Source organism: Phlebotomus argentipes, unplaced genomic scaffold (assembly GCF_947086385.1).
Source record: "Phlebotomus argentipes unplaced genomic scaffold, Phlebotomus argentipes genome assembly scaffold_4, whole genome shotgun sequence".
In the NCBI taxonomy this organism is placed as follows: Eukaryota; Metazoa; Arthropoda; class Insecta; order Diptera; family Psychodidae; genus Phlebotomus; species Phlebotomus argentipes.
In genome coordinates, this window is record NW_026776174.1 from 10176394 (window position 1) to 10195457 (window position 19064).

Here is a 19064-nt window from a genome sequence, read left to right on the forward strand (position 1 = left end):
AACTGGCTTAATATCGAGAGGAGAGATAACAATTTAATTGTGGCGGGATTATATGCAAAATATTGATGAAAGTATAAGCAGAAGTATAATAATAAGCAAACGCGAAAACTGGACTAAGGAGGAAAAATTCTGGACAAGAAGTATTGAAGTGTTTTTAAAATTTTCTCGTATTCTCTAAAGGGATAGTGCAGTTTTGATTTAGCGAATGAGATTATGAGAAGCAAGGGATGATTTTTTAATTCAACCGACATGATGGTATAAAACAAATGACTCATTGTTTGATTTGTTTCTTTATATTTTCATGTACGGATATTGAGTATGTGTGTGAATTATTTTTTACGGGTAATCAAATGATACGTGATTTTGCGACAATTCAATTAAGTACAGACATTTGTTACAGATACGCACAAAAACATTAATTGAAATGTATTTCAAAAGAAAGTAATATTCTTAATTGATATCATTTTCAATGAATATTGATTTGAAACGCGTATAAGTTAAAATTCATATTATATTTATTATCTAGAGCAATATGCAGTAAAAACAAGCAGTAAAAACTCATGAGAATTCAAATCAATCATAATGGTTAATGGACGTACTCAATTAAGGCATAGATATCCGGGGATAAATTAACAATATAATTAGAAAGCGGGTAACATACAGACGGGTGTACATATAATTGATTATCGATGTACGAATATGCAATACTGAGCATTTTATTTTCTTCGCTTCTTGTTTATATTCAAGTCATTTTGCTGCATATACGAAAAAGAATATTTATGCACAAGCGAAGGTATTTTTTGCATCCTAATTGAAATAACCCAGAAGCAGTAAATAGATTTTGGCAATCATCATCGAGCGAAATTTCTGCCAAGATTCATTCAAAACTATTTACGTGGAAACCCAGCCAAGTCCCAGAGAATGCGAGACAATTGTTAGGTAAATTGATATTTTGGAGGGTGAGTTTTGATTGAGCTTTTGGGATGGATATAATAAGAATGGTATTACGAATGATGGACTATTGAGATATTGCGTAACATGAGACACATTACAAAAAAGTAACAAATAAAAGGTATGATATTATATATTATTATTAAAGAAAAAGGAAGAAAAAAAATATTTAAGTGCAGTTTATTAACAAAGAAAGTTAATTGTAGTATTTAATGCGCTCTTGCGTGAAGAACATAGACAAGAAAAAAATATTGAACACAAATACGGTTCTGAGGAACCAATATTAAAATATTTACAATATAAATGATAATTATACCCCAAGATGAAATGAAAATAAAATATACTATTTAATTATTAAAAATATACATACATACCAATATTATTATGAAGAAATTAGTCACATTGAGATATTGACAAAAAAGAGGGAGTTTAAGGAGGAAAAATTGAGAAAAAAAGAAGAAGAAACATGATAGTGGAGACAGTTATGACACAATGCATATGTAATAGACAAAATAAATAAATAAATTAGTGTAGAGACGAAAAAAAATATTAACATTTAACATTTATAAGGAACAATGAAGAGGAGCATAACTTTTACCCGTAATCAATATATTTAAATTATGTTGATAGTGATACTATGAAAATTTCCATGCAATTCTGGAAGAGAAGAACTACAATTTAATTGAAGTAAATTAAAAATTTAAACTTTAAGATAACATCAAAAGTGCATGATACAGACATGGCGAATTTCTCCACACAATCAATTGTGAAATGTGGAGAAAGCTCAATAGCAGCAGACGGAAGATCTAGAACATGACGATTGCATGAATTTGATTTGGATAATTTCTGTGCAATTCACAAGCCTATCTTTTATTATTTCTATGGCTGATTAAACAATATTTCAATAAGAGGAGAGCAGAAACGTATTTTTTTGAAAAATATCCTCTGTTGTTTTGCGTTCCTAGTCATTTTTCCTGACCAATCCATGTATTTCAATCAAACTAAATGAATAAGAAATAAAGTGAAAGAAATGTCTTCAAAAGAATTATTCAAAAACAACATTGTGATGATATAAATCTTTTTGAGTTGTTTCCACTGTTTATGACAAACAAGCAACACTGATCACAGATCGGTTGAAATTTGAACTGTTATTTAGAGAATATTATTAATCGATTGAGTTTTCACAAAGGTTTAAAGGGATCAAATGAAATGGTTCTTTATGTTATTTTTCGTCAATGTTCTCTGAAGTGCGACTTGTCATATTACGAACATTTTGAACTAGGATTGATGATGTTCATATGGATATCTCTATAGGAATATTAATACAACTTCAGAGAGCTTTGATTCCTTCATCTTCATATTTTCATAGACTTCTTCGTCACCAACGTAAATTCCTTGGTTCACGAAATTATATTCTTCCAAGCGGGACGTGCAAAGTGAATACTTTTCCCTTCTGTCACTTTTTTATAGAAGCAATTTGTACAACGAATTTGTATAAAAAAAAACATAACATTTAAAATGAAAAAAGAATATGTAAGCCTTAGCACACGGATAATGTTTGAATGATGGCGACACGATGGTGAGGAAGTTGATGGAATTGTTACGTCTCTCTGTGGAGCAAGAAGAATCCGACACAGAAGTTAGATAAGCAAAATTAATTAAAAAGAAAACATACATATATTGGGAATTGGAAGCGCAACAATTTTGCTGGAGGATTTAAAAGGACACAGACAACATTAGATCTGACCTTTCATTGAGTTTTTCTTTCTTTTTAAGTACTAATCATTTCTCCCCATTTCCATGTGTATTCTTTTGTTATGATTTTAATGAACTGTGATAGTTCCACTGGATGATTTAATGAAAATATTATAAAACTTTCTTGCAATGCATATCTCGTACATAAAGTATGTAGAAGAATAAGAGCATATAAGTATGATAATTGTATAAAAAAATATAGCAAAATAAGTAATTTTTAAGAATTGATTTGAGAACCGAAAAGTAGATACTTAAGTTATAATGTAGCATTTAAACGGCTTTCTTTACTGTAGCGGGAGAAATCTCCAAACACAGGCTTCCCTCTTGATTTCTCCGCCATATGAACATTAAAAAAAAAAACATGAAGAATGGAAGAATTATTGAGAGTATATAATAAGAAAATACCAGAAAGTTTTGTGTTGGACCAATGTAATGAAAATTATCTATGATAATCAATTTACTATATAAATACATATATAGATTATATATTGATGAAACTATTATAAAATTAGTTGATGATTAAGGTGAAAATACAACAATCAGATTCCCGGTTAGTGAGATAGTACATATATTATAGGAACGATAGTTGTTTCAAAATGAGAAGAAGAAGATGAAGAAGAAATATTGGGACAAAATGGCAATGATGGATTAAAAAATAAAATGATAAAATATGCGGAAAAATAGTGAAATAAGTAAAATACCTTCAAGTACGAGTAAATAAACAATTGACTCCCGTTGTAATTGTTAAATTGAATAGAATTTTGAAGTTGGTGGAAAGTTTCGGTTGAACGTCCATTCAATGGCTGTTCAATATGTCATTATAACGAGTTGATGATTTATTTATTCGTAATTTTATGAAATAGACATTAGAGAGTATTATTTACCGCAGAATTAATATACATAAAATATTAATATCTAATCCCTAAACCACTCAAAAGCAGAGCGGAGGTGATATTCATCATCATCCTAATCGTATTGATTAACGATGATGATATTCATCTCCGCTTGTGATGAGGAATTTGTCTTAAGTTCAAATATTGCCACTGATTATAAATTACACATAAAATATGAGAAAAGTATAAACATTACTATGATAAGTGAAAGAGAAAATAAAATCATGTAAGAATCAAGGACTGATTTTGTTCCCTGAATTTCCTTTAATCATCTCCAATCAGCAATAATTTTACTTTGTGTCTTTTTCTGGAGAATCAATCAAGAGCCAATACTGTTCACTATAAAGAGATTCTTTGTTGCGTATTGAAAACGGAGTGTTCTTAACAAAGCGAAGACATTGAAAAAAAAATCAAACTGTTAGAAGCTAAATCTTCTAGAGAAGATCAAAAATAAGGAGCATAAGTTTAAAAAAAAAATAAAATGTGTTTATTGTTCTTTGACTTTAATCAATGACAAAAATAATAAAGAAATAATGAAAACACGTGATACTGATGATAAATCTGAATGATTGTGTGATGAAAGACTCAAAACTCTATATCTGCACTCGAAGGTATTAAAGAGAAAAAAAAATAGTGAAAAAGAGAATGAACTGAGTGATCAATTTTCACAGGAGGGAGTACAATACCAGCAAAAATATGTATGTATAATTGGAAACGACGCATTAACTATATCATATACTTTCATGACAAGTAACACAATATTGATGGAAAAATATATAGGCATACAATTATGTGTGTGTGTGAAAGAGCCAAAAATCTCGCCAAATTTCCTCATTTTAGACGAATAGAGTAAATTTTTCCTTTAGGCCACCTACTCCACGCTCAATGCCATAATGTAGCTCCTAATTGAGGAATCCAAACGAAAAGGAATTCTATATTTGCACAAGAAAATCACCAATCTGTCCAATCACCGAGAGTAGAGAAACTTTTATTCCTACTTGTAAGTCAATCTTAAAGCGCACAACTCTATCCTTTATCATTTCCGTTTAGAATTATGCCTTGGAAAAGAAGCCAAAAAAGGATGAGTTTTCCCAGTTATGATTTCTGCTAAAGAGGAAAAATCAAAAATGGATTGAATTGACTCGAAAAAGTGACATTTTCAGATAATTTGCCCATCTGTGAAAATTCTTAAGCAATTATCTGTGATTCTTCTAAGATAATTCTGTTTTCCGTCTCGTCCATGTATGACAATTTCTACCCTCTGTTGTCAGATAGAATGTCGCATAGAGGAGGATAGAAAAGTGAAGAGGATGTGGGAAAATGAAATAAAAAAGCAAGAGTAATACAACAGCAAAGAAAACTTCGAAGAAAAAAAAAACAAGCAAACACGATAAAACCCCAAAGAAGTTTAATATTAGGAAATGTTTGAAGAGAAACTGTGTAACTGTTGTGCATATTTGTATGTCTATGATCAACCTTGATCACTCTATTATATATTTTGCCAATGACAATCAAAATTTTACTGAAATGAAATAAAATCATACAATCCAAGCTGATAGAAAAAAAACTATAGTGGTGACACCAAGAGATAGATAAAATATGTAAATTTTCCAAAAAAAAAAATTGTGACAAAGTGTGTGAAAAATTGTAGTAGAAACGCACAGACGAGCCCCAGTTTGGACATTCTTTTTCCTGGACATCATCAATTAGGAGACACGCATACAAACTCATCATGCATGGAAGTCTCACCAAGTCGCCCGGGAGCCCAAAATCCAACATTCGATTATGCAATTTGTTTACATCTGCGATTTGTAAGCTTCTCAGCCTCTCTCATCCTTCGAGAAAGAAAAAAATGTGTAGAACCCCAAAATTACCACATTCCATACTGTAGATATGTTAATTTTGTTGCCATTCTGTTGTGTGTACATTGCAAAGCTATAAATGAAAAGATGAAGCGCAGCAAATGTCAGTCCTTGAATATATTAAAGACAAGAATACCTAACAAGTTATGGAGTAAATTATAAATATAAACAAGAAAAATATTGTACTCAAAAATATGTATGTAACGTGAGGTGGAAATAAAGAAAAATTCTTCTTCCTCTGTGATTTTTCTTTGAATCTCAAACATAAATAATTGAGTACACAAGATTAATGCATGAATCGCCGGGTTGAAATATTGATCGAAGAGAAGGAAATTTCCCCTCGAATTTTCATCGACGATGAAAATCCATTTCCTCTTTAGTCCTTTTCATACAAAGCAAGGATTTGAACCTCATCGCAATTGGCAGGAAACAAACACCGACAGCATAAAACATTGGGAAAGAAATTATGATTTTTACCTACTTTCAATTGAGTAATTTCTGATAAAAGCAGCACATTTAAGACTATATACGCAGAGTTTTACAGCCATTTGAGTGCCAATTGAAGAAATTCGTGGATTTTTCAGTCTCTGTTTTCTCTTTATGTGATGAACGTAATGTAACCGTTAAATATTCTAATTGTTAAACGCGACAGCGAAATGATCTTGCTTGAAACGCACGGCAATGAACTCAATTTCCTCAATTTAGTGAAATGGCAATAAAAGCCCGTGTCAGGAGACATCATAAAAAGTGTTTGTGTGTTATTTTGCCAATTGAACCCGACAGAAGGTCGGAAAAAGCCGCGTGCCCCACTGAGGAAAGCGCTGAAAATGTGCCATCGAGGAATAAAGTGACTTGTCTCTGATAGGAGGATTTATAATATTTATATCGTCATGAAATTTCACCGCGATGGTATTTAAGGAGACTTCGACGACGAAATTCATCAGTTACTTGTTAGTAAACCTTGCTATTTTTGCACAATTTTCCCAACTTGTCTCGCAATGGAGCGATTTTTCATCATATTCTTAGCTGGTGCTGTTTTTGTCGTGACTCAGGCAGCGCCACGTAGTGATTTGAATTCAACTGGACGAGATCTCTGGAGTCAGTATATTGACTTGTCTTTCCTCGGGCCGGGAATCTTTGGTGTGCCGAATGAGAAAATCGGCAAGGTTCTGGAGAATTTCGCAAACTTCCAAGGAAATCCTGAGGAGCAGGGATCGTATCTGGAGGGAGACCTGCTGATTCCAGTCTCACGTGCCAGGAATGGTCTCGTGGCGCAAGCAACTCGCTGGCCAAATGGTGTTGTTCCGTATGAGATTCAGGGTTCCTTCAGTGAGTTCTCGAAGAGGTTTCGCCACGCCAAACCTTAATGAGCTGTACGTAATGCGTTTCTCTTCTTCAGGCGCCAACGACATGAGTTTGATTGAGAAGGCCATCAAGATGTTCCATGTCCACACTTGCATCCGCTTCGTGCCTCACACAACAGAAGCGGACTATATCCGAATCGTGAGCGGCCGATCCGGATGCTGGTCCAGCGTTGGCCGCATTGGCGGTCCGCAGGATGTGAATCTGCAATCTCCGGGCTGCCTCAATCAGGTGGGAGTGCCAATTCACGAGCTGCTGCACGTGCTCGGCTTCCTGCACGAGCAAAACCGCTCAGATCGCGACAAGAGCGTCATCATTAAGTGGCAGAACATCAAGGCGGGCACAACTGATAACTTCCAGAAGGCCAGAGATGGCACGACCAACAATTTTGGCGTCCTGTACGACTACAATAGCGTTCTTCACTACTCCGCGCACGCGTTCTCGAAGAATGGTCAGCCCACAATCGTGGCCAAGACCAGAAGTGCTGCCAACATGGGTCAGCGCAGAGGATTCTCCCTGGGTGACCTCAAGAAGGTCAATGCGATGTATCACTGCGACTTGAGCCAAAAAGGACCTCTCGTGAAGCCAACTCGCAGTGATGCGCAGCAGAAGCCACAAGCACAGCCCGAAGCGAATCTCTTGGAGAACGTCGTGACGGGCATTGTGAACTTCTTCAAGCCCGAATAACTATCAACTGCGACTTTTCACTTCAGACACTTTTCTAACATTGAGCTCAGAAATAAAGTAATTTCCAAATCGGATGTAAAAACAATAAATGCAAGTGTATAGTGTCTAATTAGCTGTAGAGTTCTTCTTTTTCTCCGGATATGAAGAAACACTTCGAGCACGTCCGAGAAAGCTTCTCAAAAACATTTAGAAATAGAATTTGTACAAAATGTGTTATTCACACAATTCTCAACGATTTATTGAACTTTTAGCTTTTGCCTTTTCGAATCACTTTCTGTCGTGCGTTTCTGTGTAATCCTCGAGACAACATTGAGAAAAGCATCCCAGAGGAGGTTTGCACAGAAGAGTATAAAGATGATGGGAATCAAAATATCATGTAAATTAACGTGACACTTCAACTGCGGCAACTCACCATTTTCTGCGATATTCTCTATCCAGGAAACTGCTCGCGACAGTGGAGACTCCTGCCTTTGCAGCATTTTTGATATTTTCCCTGCGTTCGCACGGAAATTCCCTCCCTCAATTAGCTGCAGTATTTTGCTCTCCAGCTCTTCAGCTGTGAATGAGTTCACGTCAATGTCAAGAGCGATATCACGGGAAACAGCCTTCGCAACGTTTGAATGCTGATCCATGAAGAGAGGCATTCCTAGAATGGGAACTCCGTTCCAAGCGGCTTCTTGGACACTCAAGAGTCCTCCGTGAGTGATGAATAACACTAAATTAGGATGTTCTGCAATGTGAAAGCCAAATTAGAATTTGTCACAACGGATGTGAAAGTGAAGATTTACCCAAAAGCTTATTCTGATCAATCCAATCCACTGTCAATATATTCTTCGGCCAATTGAAAGGTCTCTTTCCCTCATACTTCCAAATGACGCTGAATTGATTAAGCTTTTGGAAAACTGAGACAAACTTTGCGATGATTTGTTCGTCCAGTAAATCACTCCTCATGTTACTGCCCACCGAAAATAGGATCACAGGTTTGGACGAAGACAGAGTTTGCTCCACTTCTGGCGATAGCCAACCCTCTCTGTCCGCATGAAGAGCACCCACATTGATCACATTAGTGGGAAGACTGCCGCCGCCGTCCAGAAGAGGCTCTCTGTTGACGAGTATCACACTCGAGCGACGCTCAATAGCATACAAATTGACTTCGGGGAAAAACTCCATGGCTAAGGCGGTTTCCCTGCGCATAAATATCAATTCCCTGTACATCCAATCCCAGAAGTGCATGGCGAGATTCAGTATCTTCTGGCCGAAGTGCATCTCTGTGGGATATCCGGTGGCGAAGTGGGGTGAGAAGGGCGCCAGATGAGGCTCTCCGGCAACTGACCATGTGTGCGGCGGCACTCCAAAGGGACTCACCGAGATCAGGGGTGGATTTCCGAACTTCTCCACAAAGCCCAGCATCATCTGTCCCAGGGAGAAGTCATGAATGACAGCAGAGACGTTGAAGTCGTCTGGATAGTCCATCAGCCGACGGAAACCTTCAGTCGAGGCGAGCTTCTGCGAGACAAAGTGGTAGAAGTTGTAAGAATCGGACACGATGCTCCAAGAGCTCCTCTTCGCCGTATCCACCCCGATCGATCCCGCATTCCACTCTCTCTGCACCACCTCGTACACGTCCTCCATGGTGATGAAATGCAAATTGGGCAGCGACTCCTCGAGTTCCACTGTGAGCACGGTCAAATTGTAGCCGCGCTGGGCCAGCTCCAGCATGATGGCGCGGTTCCATATGTGATGGCTGGGCGAGGGAACACCCACGAGATAGAGAATGTTTCCGCGCCACTGAGCATCGGCTACGAGACACCACAGGTACACAAGAATGCCAACAATGGGATGTTTTTTCATCGCCGATCACCACTGTTCTTCGCACTGGAAAATTGTCAATGGCATTACATAATGCTTCGTAACTCTCGCGATTGCGGGTGTGAGCGTGATATCAGGTCTTGGGCCCCTTCTTTATCTCGCCATTAATTTGGATTGCGGTGTGGTTCGGCGAAAAGTGGCTTCGTTGGCTTACTTAGAGGAGAGGCAAAGTCTTGGGCAAAGTATTTCAGAGGGTTTTAGATAGAGAATGACTTGAGAAAATTCACGCTGAATCAAGCATTATGTCAAGACTAATGTTGCGTATTCATTATTACATGCATATGTAAGATCTCTAGATATTTTGGTATAACTTTTGTGCCATTCAATAGTCACAGAAGGAACACCCGGCTCTCCCCTAAGTATGAGACCTGGCGAGCGTTGACAAGACTCGTAATATTTATTGCTCATAGAGCAGACGGTAAGTCAACTCTTCCTGCCATGAGAACACGTCGACTTGAGCGTACAGTGAAAAGCAGTACCTTCTCGATATTTCTCTTTTATCGCAACCTCAAGAAATTCCGATCGCCAGTTGTGGATTATCGTCTTAAAATTTACAGCGCCAGTGGGACGTAATTCTCCACCTCAGCGCGAGCAACATCTCGCCATTGCTGATTGAGATGGTGAGCTCATTTACAGGTTCTTCAGACTTCCTCCCAACGTTGAAAGAATAAATAGACTCCCACCAGGAGCGCAGCACTGACCTATTAAATAAGATCCATGGGGGAGAGAAAGAGAGAGAATTTTGGCGATTTTAATAAATGTTTTAATAATAATAATCCAATAGAGATCAAAAGAAGAATATCTCTTTCTTCTCTGTGTAAACTTATTCCATCTCCTGTGTATATGTTTTCGCGTGTATCTTCCCGCCTCCTTTCAGCATCATCAACGGCGAACACGGAGTGAAGAAAGTATAGCCGAAAAAAGATAAATATCTGATATTGATGGAAAATACACAAACATTTCCTCACTGCTTGTCTTCCCCAGCGCCATAATTTTTTTTTTGGTAATGGCTCAATCACAACATAAAGTTCTACTAATCACTTCACCGGAAAACAGATTAAATGGCCATAATAAATGGCCTGATGAATATTTAAGTGGGAATCGATGCGAAAAATGTTACGCTAAATACTTAAATTTCTTCTTTCTCTCTCTTTCACCCACACAACAGCACGGCTAATCAGCGCTGAAAACACCATTTTGGGTCTTGCAGCTCTCTTGCCTTATCAACCTCATTCTTTTTTCTTCACTCTGGAGAATTAAATGAAATTTATTACTTTGTAACAATTATAATCTATCTTTTCTATTATAAAATAAAAATAGAAAAAAAAAAAATTTGGTGATTATTCTGTGGGCGACATTGATATTAACTTCACTTCTTTCTGCTTCTTTCTACACATATTTTTTTTATCTTTTATGTACTGCTTCACTTTTTTGTGGTTTCAATGAGAAAAAAAGACTGTATTTTTGAAGAAACAGAATATTTCCCTCTTTCTCTCTCTCTCTTTCTCTCTCTATCTCTCTCTCTCTCTTACAGAGATTTATCAAACATTCTAACAAATCGCTTCTTCTACAATAAAGAAAAAAACCTAAATGTCGAAGAAATAGATTTCATTGTAATATTTAAAATATTTGTTTTATATAAACCTTTTTGCTTTCTTCAACATTTTAAATTAAACATTAAGAATTACTGTATAGAAATTGAAATAATGTACGACGACCAGTCTGGCAAAGTAAATAATCTAGTTCAAAAGACAAAACTCTTACGCCATATTATGCATCTCTCAGCATTAACTCTCTTTTGCTTCTTTCCAATTAAATTATTCACTTTTCAATTGCTATTCAACACATACATTTTCACATTTTTACGTAATTACAAAAAAAAGAAATATTTTTGTTCAAATAGTAATAAATTGATAAATTGCTCGCCTTACTCGTCCTCCTTCTTCTCCGGCTTCAACTCCACCATGGCATGTAACTCCTCTGGAGAATATCTGCAAATATCAGAGCAAACAATCAACTTTTTTTTCCTGCAATGTCTCTCCTCTACAGCAAATGAAGAGCACACACACACACACACACAAGAGGGTGTGCGGGAGGAGTGCGTGAAAAGGCGCATAGCAGTGAGATAAACAGGTCAGTTGGGTGTGAGGAAAGAATTAAAAGTGAAATATGAAATGTTTACCCTAACAAGTTCTGAAGATCACACACAAATCGATACACGTAGCGCTTTCCAGCCGTTTTATGTATAATATTTTTATCATAGTAGTAGCGGAGGCCTCTGCTCAATTTTTCATAGTTCATTTTTGGTTTATTTTTCCGAATTCCCCAGCGTCGAGCAACCTGCAAGGAAGACAAACACAGCAAGGTGAAAACATCCTCTCGCGCCAAGCGGAAGATCCATCATGCGATTGGGAAAGCAAACATCAAATCACCTCATCTGGATCTGTGAGCTTAAACTCCCATCCATCTCCAGTCCATGAGATGAAGCTCTGGCACGATTTGTCCGTGAGGAGCTCCAATAGGAACTGCCAAAGCTGAATGGGTCCGGAACCAGTGAAGCATGGCGCCCCATTTTGCGTGGCATACGTGCCCAGGATGGTCTTGTCGAAGCCCACGGAGCTCATGTACGCCTGGTGCTGCAGCTCCGTGTGCGGATGATGGCCACCTGTCCATTGGTCTGCACTCGCGGATGAGCTCACAGGAACTGTCTGATACGGCGGAGCGTCGTACTGGGCGGGAAAGTCGTACGGGGGCTCCTGGAATGGGCCGCCGCCGCCACTCATAGTGCCGCCGCCACCGCCGCGCGGATAGGCGCCGCTGGTGCCGCTCTTGTGATATGGCGAATTGAATTTCTGATCAATGATGCCCGCATAGAACTCGGGACTTCGCTCGAGATACTGCTGCTGCCCAGACGCCACCTCCTGCGCCAGGGAATTGTACTCATTCTCACCACCATAACTGCATGGATTGGTCAGCAGGTTGAAGTTCTGCAAGCAAACAGAGAACGTCAGTGGAGATCGGCTTAATATTGGCACAAGATCTCGATAAAAAAAACCACACCGATAAATATAAAATTGTGATTACAAATTGCAGACATTCATTTAAATTTCCCAAGAAAATTGCCTTTCATTACAAATGTACACAGAAATTAACTGTCTTGTACAAATTAACTACTTTTCACACTTTGTTTTGCCCTTATCTTTATCTCAATTGAATATAAGCAATATCTTAATGTGCTGTGACGAGGTCAGCCGTAACTCAGATTAATAGACAATTAATCTGTTAAGAATCTTCTTCTAGAATCATTACACAACACTTTCATACATATCTAAGAAAATTTTCACATCACAGAATATTTAATACATCGAGAAAGACAATTTTGTGTGCATGAACACTGCGTGCAAACATGTCCGAATTGTAACCACTTATGAAAATTGATAAATTCATCAGGTGAGGAAAGTAAATTCAATGATATTTCCTTGTCAGCAAACTCATATCGTAATTTCCCAGAAAGTGAGAATCTTTCACTGTTTTTATCATTCACATACGAAATAATTACGACTTTAATTCAACTTTCTAATTCATCGCCTTCAAGATTCTAATTCCGAGAATGACTAATGCTATCAGAGGAAATTTGTAAAAATTCTTTGTATAACATGTTTATGTGGCGCACAATATGATAGCCTTGAGGATTAGCCCAACAAAATCACTGAGATAAGTGGTCATGTTCATGCATTCCAACGCTCTTAATCACACCAGCACTCTAGCCTAGAAGCCTCAAACTCACCCTCAGCGATATGTCGTCCTGGAGTCCGTTGATGTTGTTGCGATAGAGGGTGGAACATGTGTTGGGCTCCTCTTTGAGTTGCTGCGCTGGTGGCTGATGCTGCGGCTGCCTCTGCGAGAATCCGCCGCCGCCACCCTCGTCACCGGCAGCCGCCTGTCGCTGGAGCGTCATTTGCATGTAGGACAAATTCGTCGGTCCGCTGGACTCCTGCCGCGCCGAAGTCGATGACTGCGAACTTCCAGACATTGCTGGCGGTGTGTTACTATCATGTCTCTCTTGAGATGCTGTGAAATCTGCACAAGAAGAGAGAGAAAAAGTGCGGCACATCATTAATTCGTGAGGTAAGCAACACGTGAAGGAAGATGAAAGAATTTTATTGCTCAGCCACACACATGCCAGATTTTGTAGTCGGAGCAATATTACAATTCCTCAAACTTTTCGTCAATCTGCTCAAAATTTACGCTCAGTTAGAGAGAAAAACTTGAAATTTCAGACGGATTTTGATTAAGAAATAAAAACGTGTTTCACAATAAATGCCAATAGTGTGAGAAGATTTTTAACAGGATTGCTCAGTATTCAAGATGAATTCCTTACAATCGTCTTCAATAATAGCATCCGAAGGGATTCGCAAGAAGCATGCAACACCCCGCGAAGTGCTCTCAAGTCCTCTACCTGCGCCTCAAGGGGCATCAATAGCGCACCAAGGCAGAAAACGACCATTTCACGGGCGTTATGGCGATGCCAGAGCAGCGGTTGAAATAGAGTAACATCGTGCGCCCGATGATGATCTCAACGAGCATAGGAGAGGAAGACGCGAGTCATTGTGTAAACTCCCCATCTGACAATTTTAATACGGCGCACATTGGGCGGAGTTTTGAATATAAAGAGAACGTTGTGATTTGATAGAAAGCGACCACCAATAGGATTACATTTGTCTGAGCTTTTTTATTCCTCTTCACCAATTTTATCTGCTTTTTGCCTCTCCATTCATTCACATTTCAATTCTCCGTTGTCACTCACTTCGTTTTTCCTTCTGCCCTCCTTCTCTCTCTCTTTCTCTCTCTTTGCGAATTTTATTTGTATATTCAAATGTGCAACAGACTTACGTAAAAATTCATACTAGTCACATAACAATGTATGCACGAAAAAGGGCATAGGAAAATCACAAATGAATTCACAGTGATCTGAGGAAAAAATATCATCGAATTCAAGTCATTTCTCCTGCCAGAGGTAAACAACTGGAACCTGCCTAATTAGCCTTACAAATTTTTGCCAGCCATACGCAATTGTTCCTCGTCACACGGAGTGTCCATACCCTTTAGGGGTATGGGCCTGCCAGTGTGGATGAATACATAAAAAAGCAATAAATTACTCAATCTGCTCTGTGTGTAATTTATCCACCAATATCTCCCCAGAATGATTGTCACATAAATTACAAATAATATATTTTCTACTTGTTGCCTCGTCAGCGAATGACCACAGTCGCCACTGTCATTCAATGAGGCAAAATTTAAGCACAGAATTGTCCTAGGAATAACCGTTATTTGTCGAAATGTGTCACATGAATCTCGCGCCTTTGACCTTAATTGCGTAATCAGACTTCCAAGATTGACTTTTCCATTGAAAAGAAAAGAAAAAAAAAATAGAGTAGACAGTGAAAAAAAATAACTCCGATACGCTGACGAAATCGAAAGGGAAATTTCTGTAGCAGCAATTTTCAGAGGCGTTCAGCTACAAAATGCTCAGATTTCAGAGTTTAGCCAGCTTGTGTCCCAGAGAAGATACCTACAAAGAGGATGACATACAGTGGGAGTGTAAAAGAGGCATAATAGCTGTTAAGATATAAAAATTCCCATGTGAATAAAAGAGAATTCAAGTACGCGAAATGTGTGAGAAAATCTCTGGATATGCGCTCTTGAACTCGACCAAACGTATATATGTTGTATCTCAAATGCATTCTGCGAGAGAGACAAAAGGTACAAAAGACACCAAATTAAATGGCATAATAAAAGGAAACCTTAAAAGCAGATGAAATATACGACGTTTAAATTATTGAGAATTGAACCACTAAAAACACACAAACACGCACGCACATCGCAGCTTTTCCACTCAATGACTGAAGAAGAGGATGGCAAATGAAAATTATATGTGCACAATGTTACACGACATTAAACATTTAGCATAATATAGAAATTAAAAGTGAATAAACCACGCAAAAATGCAACAGGTGCGTGCAAGAGACACTGAGAAATTGCTCAACTTCCACTTTGTATGTGAGATTCTTAGATAAATCATTGAAATCGTTCAATGTCCACCCAAAAAAGCCACTTCAAGTGAAATTCAGGTGATTCACAATGAACTTTTTATTGTCCTCGACAGCACAGTCATTTTCCCCTCGACCATTCCAACAAGTGATGGTGGGCAAAAAGAGAACATTTTCAAGACACATGAATAAAAAAAAACACCACGTTCAAGAATTCTCAAACTGAGTTTCACTATCAAAATTCACCCTTGAAATATGGAGTAGAAAATAATTCTGAAAAAGAAAAACACACGATAGCGCAACCACTAATAAATCTCCGTCTACTTTACGTATGGAAACCTTCATAAATGTAACGAAGAATAAATTTTTTTCATTGTGTTTTCGGTGTCTTCTTCGTTGGTCTCTCGTTTTAACCTCTGTTATGAAATTTCAATGGATATATATGAAGAAAAACGGCATAGAAGACGCTCCTCTTCATACACAGAAAAAACACGCAGCAGTACATTTTTCTTGTGCGCGTACACATATTTTCGAAGACATTTTCTAAAGTTAATTGCCTGCAACGACCTTGTAAATTCATATTTATAGCAAAATTTGTATTTTTAATAACACCAAATTCTTACTTAATCATTTGAAAACTGAAATTTAATTAAAGCGAACGCATTTCTAACCTTGGTGCTCATTTTTGCCTCAATATCTTTTATTCATTTCTGAACCTTTTCGGCACTGTCCAAGAAGAAGGTCATCGAGAAGAATACTTGCGAGAAAGCAAATACATTTTTGACGGTGCATTTGATTTTGGGGAAACAACATTATGGTGAGATATTGCGATATTCGATGAGGATCGCACAAGGATGCCAAGAAGAGCACCAAGAAAGGTAAAGTGAAACGATCGTGTTTGATTTTTTTCTGCCGACCATTCAATAAATGCAGTGAAAAACCAGACATCCGGTGGCATTGGATGTATTTTTCCCTAGAAGTATTTTTTTTTGCTTAACAGTGTGCGTGTAAAAAATTGCTGAGGATTTCGTATACACAGTCTTGGAAAAATCAGAGGAAAAAATAAATACTTGAAAAGCGTCCGCACATAAATTTAACACTTGGGCAGACAGGATCGTGATATTGAATTTACTTCACCTTGATTAGTATACGAATTTGCAAGATATCAGCGCAATAGTTGCGGAGAAGAGAAACAACGGCTCAAGTACACGAAACGAAGAGAGGGTGACTTGCTTAGGAGGGCGTTGTGCATGCTTCATGGTGACATTTATGGGTGTAAAGGAATCTTATTTACCCTGTTGACTAAGCAAATTGGCCTCTGTGTAATGATAAAGGTTGGCTGATGTGTATCCAATTGGGTAGAGAGGTTCATTTTCTCCATCCCTGTGAGTTAAATCGTTGAGTGATTGCAACACCATATTCCAATGCGATTCAGAGAGTCCTATCCTTAATTACTTGTCCCTTCGTCACGTTAACCAGTGGCACTGTTCCTCCCAAACCTTGCTTCTTGGCGGTTATTTTGGGGTGAAGAAAATAACACACACCACACAGAACAATTGTCAATTTTTCTCCTTCCTTCTATATACTCATCACCTCAAATCGTACATAATATTACCATACAACAGTCCTCTTCACTTTACACCAATTAATTTGCATAATTTAATATTCGCGCTACAATCACCTTCTTGGCAACAATAAGAACAGAAAAAACACAGGCGAATAAAAAATAGAGAATTAAACCACCAAAAGGCTATAACCTTTTTTCTCTTTTGATTTTCTCGACTCTATAACAATTCTGAATAAATAACACGAAAAAACACTTTTGCCTTTTGGGGAATATCTTTTTTTTGGCTTTGTTTCTGCTCGTTGACTTTTTTTTCACTCCACCACTGGAAAATATATCGTTCCTCTTCTGGATTTCCTTCAATTTTCACAAGTGCACTCTGGCTACGATCCTCAATCCATTTCCATCGCCGAAACTGTCGTTTGGCGGGAAAGAGAGGCGCTGAACAAAAACTCCACGGGATATCTTCATCCCATCACTGATCACACTGCCGATGAAGATGTCGCGTCATCGCGCAACACTTGAGAAACACCTCAATAAATACCAACGTGATCCACGTGCACGAGGTGCATCTCTCAACACTGTGTCATCTGGGGTAGTTCAAAGAAAGGCGATCTTCCAGACAACTGACATCCGTCGCGTCTCTCCCGGAGAATCTCACACGAGCTCCGCGGCCAACCGAATCCCACCAAGAGTGTCGGGCGTTTTGTTGAATCCCACCAGAGACACTGTTGATTGTTTGAAAGGCAACTCCCGTGTATATTCTGGCTGTTTCACTCACTGCTCCTATTCACTCTTCTTTCCCACTCACTCACTCGAGAGAGTTCTTTTTATTCTCCACTTTTTTTTGCCTCATCCACCGTCTTTTTCTGCGCTCGCAGAGGAGAGAGAGACACGTTTCGGTTGTATCGTCTTGTGAGACTACCAAATTGAAAATGAAGCTTTACGACGCAACTCACCCAGCATTGAGCGCATTCGCCTCGGCTGCTCAACGATCACTCTTCACAAAAATACTCAAGTACAATCATTCCACCACATTACGCTGTATGTGGCGTATGTCCCCCGACGCCAGTGCCCGCGGAGAAAACTACGTTGGAATATTCAATGTTCCATTCTGTATGTGTGTATAATATTGTCCGCGCGCACAGCGATGTCTGGGGGCACTTTTGCAATACAATTTTCAACGGTGGAGAGACGCATCAACTCGTATATTTGTACATATAATTGCATTTGAATTTGCACTGTCTCTTTATTCATTCACTTCTCTCTCTCTCCCTCTCCCTCTCCTCTGTCCACACATTCTGTATCTTGCTCAATTCTCAAGACGACAAAGAACTGCCACATTATAATATTCCTTCTGAAGGACACCCAAAGCAGGCATATTACAAGGTTCATATGGGCTCATCATATAGAGCAATTTGATCCCTTATTAAAAATACACCCCCTTCATCGATATATTCCACCCTATGCCAGGGCGTGAGGCATATTTTTTCACTATTTATAAGAGAGAAAAAAAACTAGAGAGAGAGATTGTTAATGTGTTTATAGCTGAATAAAAAGAGGCAAACGGAAATATGTTTTGCGCAACCACCTGTCTTCATGTTTTTTGCTCTTCCATCTCTCTTCCTCCGCTTGTTCCTCTCATAGTACATATATGAGTTGCACATTCACACAGCAATTCCTCTCAGATATCCCATTGCACCCATATAAAATATGTACACAAATGCACCACACAGCCGCTGTAGGAGTGTAAATTGACGAAGGAAATTGGAGAGGAGCGACAGCCCTCAGGCCAAATGCACCCCGAGGGAAGAACTATTCAAGAATGACATTAATTGAGTTTCTAAGGACATTCATAAACGCCACAACACTGCAAATATCAAAATGACGACTCATCATCTCCTCTACACATCACTCCTCGCATTTCGGAACAAATTATCTCTCGTTTAAGAAAAACCGAGTTAAATGACATGGTTTCACTCTACCAAATTTCCAGAAAAAAAGGAGAAACCAAAAGAACATTCCTAATAACTGAGTAGTGAGGAGTGTTTAAAAAGTCACTTGATCATTT

The 19064-nt window shown here is 38.3% G+C and overlaps 3 protein-coding genes across 5 annotated transcripts in view; 1 reads left to right on the top strand and 2 right to left on the bottom strand.

Annotated features, from left to right (window-relative positions):
- The first annotated feature begins 6459 nt into the window (after window positions 1-6459).
- LOC132258471 (hatching enzyme 1.2-like) lies at window positions 6460-7510 on the top strand. The gene is made up of 2 exons (XM_059755799.1): window positions 6460-6790; window positions 6861-7510. Exons 1-2 carry the CDS (start codon window positions 6460-6462, stop codon window positions 7508-7510), a joined length of 981 nt encoding a protein of 326 aa, XP_059611782.1.
- A 236-nt stretch (window positions 7511-7746) lies between these two features.
- On the bottom strand, window positions 7747-9361 carry LOC132258472 (UDP-glycosyltransferase UGT5-like). The gene is made up of 2 exons (XM_059755800.1): window positions 8299-9361; window positions 7747-8240 (listed from the first exon to the last, which is right to left on the bottom strand). Exons 1-2 carry the CDS (start codon window positions 9359-9361, stop codon window positions 7747-7749), a joined length of 1557 nt encoding a protein of 518 aa, XP_059611783.1.
- A 758-nt stretch (window positions 9362-10119) lies between these two features.
- Window positions 10120-19064, bottom strand: part of LOC132258571 (ETS-like protein pointed) — a 28077-nt gene continuing 19132 nt past the window's right edge. For all 3 annotated transcript variants that reach the window (XM_059755929.1, XM_059755931.1, XM_059755930.1), the window contains 4 exons: window positions 13167-13459; window positions 11812-12366; window positions 11562-11719; window positions 10120-11370 (listed from right to left, as the gene is read on the bottom strand). In XM_059755929.1, coding sequence (XP_059611912.1) covers window positions 11307-11370; window positions 11562-11719; window positions 11812-12366; window positions 13167-13459 — 1070 coding nt within the window. In that variant the 3' untranslated portion in view covers window positions 10120-11306. The remainder of the gene's footprint in view (window positions 11371-11561; window positions 11720-11811; window positions 12367-13166; window positions 13460-19064) is intronic.

Excerpts from the sequence above, each read along its gene's own strand:
- LOC132258471 (XM_059755799.1), top strand. The coding sequence starts at position 6,460 with ATGGAGCGATTTTTCATCATATTCTTAGCTGGTGCTGTTTTTGTCGTG. Across the intron at positions 6,791-6,860 it reads TGAGATTCAGGGTTCCTTCA|GCGCCAACGACATGAGTTTG; the intron begins GTGAGTTCTCGA and ends TCTCTTCTTCAG.
- LOC132258472 (XM_059755800.1), bottom strand. The coding sequence starts at position 9,361 with ATGAAAAAACATCCCATTGTTGGCATTCTTGTGTACCTGTGGTGTCTC. Across the intron at positions 8,241-8,298 it reads TGATCAGAATAAGCTTTTGG|AACATCCTAATTTAGTGTTA; the intron begins GTAAATCTTCAC and ends TTCACATTGCAG.